At 50.1% G+C, this 4,333-nt stretch overlaps 1 protein-coding gene across 1 annotated transcript; it reads right to left on the reverse strand.

The window, feature by feature from the left end:
* On the reverse strand, positions 1–915 carry LOC124679152 (momilactone A synthase-like). Its single transcript, XM_047214962.1, has one exon. It carries the CDS (start codon positions 913–915, stop codon positions 1–3), a length of 915 nt encoding a protein of 304 aa, XP_047070918.1.
* Positions 916–4,333: the final 3,418 nt, after the last annotated feature.

The raw sequence follows: 4,333 nt of genomic DNA on the forward strand, positions 1-4,333 counted from the left end.
TCACTGCGCCGGCGCCGGCATGTTGGGTGCCTTCCCCACGGTGAATCCTCCGTCGACGACGAGGTTGTGGCCGTTAACGTACTTGGAGTCGTCGGACGCGAGGTAGAGCGCGGCCCTGGCGACGTCCTCCACCTCCAGCACCACCCCTTCCATCTCGTTGATGTCGCGCTCCACGATCCGGCGGTGCTCCTCCTTGCCCTCCTTGGGGTACCACGCCTCCAGGATGCGCTCCACCAGCGGCGTGAGGATGTAGTTGGGCGAGATGGCGTTGACGCGCACGCCCGAGCGCGCCACCTCCCCGGCCACGGACCGCACGATGCCCACCACCGCGAACTTGGACACGCTGTAGGGGTGCGGCGTGAGCTGGCCCAGCACGCCCGCGATGCTGGCCGTGCAGATGATGCTGCCTGTGCGGCGCGGCGCCATGACGCGCGCCGCGTGCTTCACCCCGGCCATGACGCCCCGGGCGTTGATGGCCATGACGGCGTCGAAGTCGGCGAGGTCGAGGGAGGCCAGCGGGGACCGCGCCAGGGAGCCCAGGATGCCGGCGTTGTTGAACATGATGTCCAGCTTGCCGTGGCGGGACACGGCGAGGTCCACGGCCGCGGCGACCTGCGCCTCGTCGGTGACGTCGCAGCGGGTGTAGGATGCCGAGTCGGCGCCGAGCTCCGCCGCCAGGGCGTGACCAAGGTCGTCCTGGACGTCGGCGAGGACGACCTTGGCGCCGTTTTTGACGAACTCCTCGGCGGTGGCCTTACCGATGCCGCTGGCTCCTCCGGTGATCACGGCCACCTTACCGGCCAGCCGCTGGGAGCTCGGGGCCTTGGAGTAGCCACGGTTGCCGGTGAAGACGCGCGGCATCGTCAGCCCAGCGCAGTTCTTACCCCTGAGGACGATCTGCATGGCTCGGAACATCTCGCCGGCTGACTGATCTCCTGAGGACGATCTGTGAAGTGTGAAGCGGGGGTGTGACCGTGTGACAACTGACTACAGAGCAGCCGTTATTTAACAAGCCGACGACGCCTCTCCGGCGATGCCGCAACCGGGACGCGCTGACTTGCATTCGCTGGCATCACGCTGTGTCGCTGTCTCGCCATGATCGGGCACCGAAGCAAGAGCAAAATATTCAGCTCGCGCGGCGCGTGTTTGGTTCCACCCACCCACCGGCAGTTCGCCTCCCTTGCGTCAGAAAACTGTGTCCATCGATCTGCTTCATCGAAAAAAAAAAGTACAGTATACATAGAAGAAAACATTATCTCGATCTGCGTCAGAGAATATCTATACTACTACTCGTGCTACTGTATTATCTTGTCCATATCTCGCGACCCGCCAAGAATCGCCTCGCGCGATGCGTACGTACGGCTAATATCGTGCGAATACTAAATTTACTTTGTTAGGCGCAGGAACGGCTACAATCTCAACAACTGCACAGCGATCAGAATCAGATAGATGAAGTGCGCAGCCTCGCCCTGAAAATAATGCACAGCGATCAGAGGTACGTAATCGGAGGTGGTCTCCGACTAGGGAGCGTGGCGACACGCGCGCGGATGCATTTGTGGCGACACGGACCGCGTACGTGCGTCATGCTTGGCGGTGGGTTGACGGGTCAAGCAATCCGCGCGCATGGGGGGAGTGGCGGATGCCCGCGGGGTGGTGGAGAAAGAATTTTTCGCGAACAAAAAAGGTGGAGAAAGAGAAAGTGGATTTGGAAGCTAGCCGATCGATGGGATCCGCAAAGACGGACCCACCGGAACCGAATCAACCGCTAGAACCCCCTTTTAATTTCTCCATTGCTTCCATCTGTTTCTGCACGTTAACAATACTAGCATGTTCTGTCCACACTAGTATATACTAGCAGATAAAAACTTGGTTTAAGGTTCACATTCATTAAAGTCAACTACACAAAGCTCACAAGTAGATGATGCCACCCGCATCTTCCGGTTTAAGGGAGCAACCAGAAAACTCACCAAAACCTCCCTCAAGCTAGCTTCGGCAGACTCCTTCACCGGAAGCACCGCCGCCGGCTTGCAAGCGACGGCACGGTCACGCCCAACCAAAGCAGCCAGAGGCAAGCTGCACCGCATACACACATAGCCTGCCCGCCAGTGACGGAGCCACGCGAGGAGGAGGAGGACGAGGAGGAGGCCTGCACCAAACCAAGATGATCATCACCATAATTCAAATATGGCCCAATGCCGTTACCAGCACATAATAACAATTGAAATCCTATAATAACTCTGATTATAACCTTAAAGAACTTATGTCAGTGTGTGAGTAGAAATAAAACACTCCTGCTTCAACTTCAACATTGACATTCATTAAAGTCAACTAAACCAAGCCAACGACTAGATGTTGCAGCCACCTAAACTGGCTTCAGCAGACTCCTTGGCACACACAGGTGGAGATGATCCGCCTCTTCTGGTTCCATCAGTTGCAGGTCCACGTGCTGATCCACATCCAGAAGCTAGGTTATATGAACTCGAAATTCTTTCTAATAAAAAAAAGGATAATTGATACAAGAAACAGCACCACAAGCCTCAATAAGGCAAAATAACTCATCTTTTAAAAGCAAGCGTTGTGTTTGCTGAATCAATAGAAAGAAATTTTTATCAAAGTCCAGATCAGCTCTTATAAGCACAACCTGCAGCCACATCATAGAAAATAAGAACTAAAGACCCAGATGAAGCCCACATTAGTAGGTAAAAACGTGGTTTAAGGTTCACATTGATTAAAGCCAACTAAACCAAGCCCACAAGTAGATGATGCCATTGGCATCTTCTGGTTGAAGGGAGGAACCAGAAACTCACCTAAACTTTGCTTGCTAGCTTCAGCAGAATCCTTCAACAGAAGCACCGCCGCCGGCTTGGGAATGATGGCAGGGTCATGCTGGACCAAAGCCTACACAGCATACATACATAGCCGGCCAGAACCATAGCCACGCGAGGAGGAGGAGGCCTGAACCAAACAAAGATGATCATCATCGCCATAATTCAAATAGGGCTTGATGGCTTTAGCAGCACAAAATAACCATTAAAATCCTATAATATACCATGAAACCTGGCTTGCTTACACTGAAAATAACATGTAGCGACACATTTGCAACTTATTATTTTTTGTTCTTCGCAAGGAGCTTTTGTATTTTTGCAAATTTGCGAGCTCTTTTTTGCTAGCTTTACGCAACTGGGGTAACTTTCACGGAGCAACAAGCTTATCATAAAACATAATAAAACATGCAAAATCCTGCTCAGACTCCAGTTGTAGCAACTTTTTGTTAACTTAATCCATTTCGTCCAAATTTAAATTAATAAAGCCACAAACAGCCAATCGATACAAGGGGAACAACATATAAAGTCTACGAAAACAAGCAAATAAAGAGAAAGTGAAAAAAAAAAGCGCAGTTTGAGAGCGTCGAAGACTTTGACCACCGGAGCGCTCGCTGAACTTGGGAGGAGCAAAGGAGAGCCAAGACCTGTGCTGTAGCAAACAGGCAGAAAGAGCCATCGTCTACTCCAACAAAGGCCAAGCAATGTCAAGGGATCATCTGTCTATCACCAAATGTACGAAAGAACTCCTTGGATTTCTTAGTAAAAATGAGAGCACCAGAACCCCGCAAAAATATGCATAAGTAATACAATGATGACATGATTCAAAATGCTAGCATGTTCACACTACAATTTATATCACAACATGTAGTAACATGCTAGTCAAGACCCAAGAGTGGCCTTTCTGATCAAAACAGTTACTATATACACGAAATGTAATCTACAATTGCGAACCATGTAAACAAAGCATACAAAACATGTACATTGGTTGATGAGTGCTAGAGCAATTTTATAACCCTATAAAACTGGAGCAACTATTTTTAGTTTGAGAGCACAGATAAGTGCATACACAGGGTTCTAAAATTGTGATACTTCCAAACAGACATACTCCGAACAATCAAATGTAGTGTAAATCTGTCAGTTGTGGATCAATATACCATCAACAACGGTACAAACTTGATTCCTAATTATCCCCCACCAAATCTGCACCAACTAAAGCTAACAGGAGAGGCTATTGGGACAGTAGCATCAGTGGCAGTTTTTCCTTTGCAGAACACCGGTTGGAAAAATTTCCTTTGCAGAACATCAATTTTTTTTTTTTTACAATGTATGCACCCATGAATACATGTTACCCCCGCCGTGGCACCCGTAGAGACCCTGCTTATGAATTCTCTAGCACCACTACTGAATAGCATCAGACCATACAAGCACCAGTGCCAAAACCTAACCATAGAACACTATGGCATGATGGCCAAGGCACACACATCAGATTCACACCGTGAATGCATAGT

The sequence above is a fragment of the Lolium rigidum genome, chromosome 7, assembly GCF_022539505.1.
Source record: "Lolium rigidum isolate FL_2022 chromosome 7, APGP_CSIRO_Lrig_0.1, whole genome shotgun sequence".
Classification (NCBI taxonomy): Eukaryota; Viridiplantae; Streptophyta; class Magnoliopsida; order Poales; family Poaceae; genus Lolium; species Lolium rigidum.

Bases quoted from the DNA above. Each gene is read 5' to 3' on its own strand.
- LOC124679152 (XM_047214962.1), bottom strand. From the start codon at position 915: ATGTTCCGAGCCATGCAGATCGTCCTCAGGGGTAAGAACTGCGCTGGG.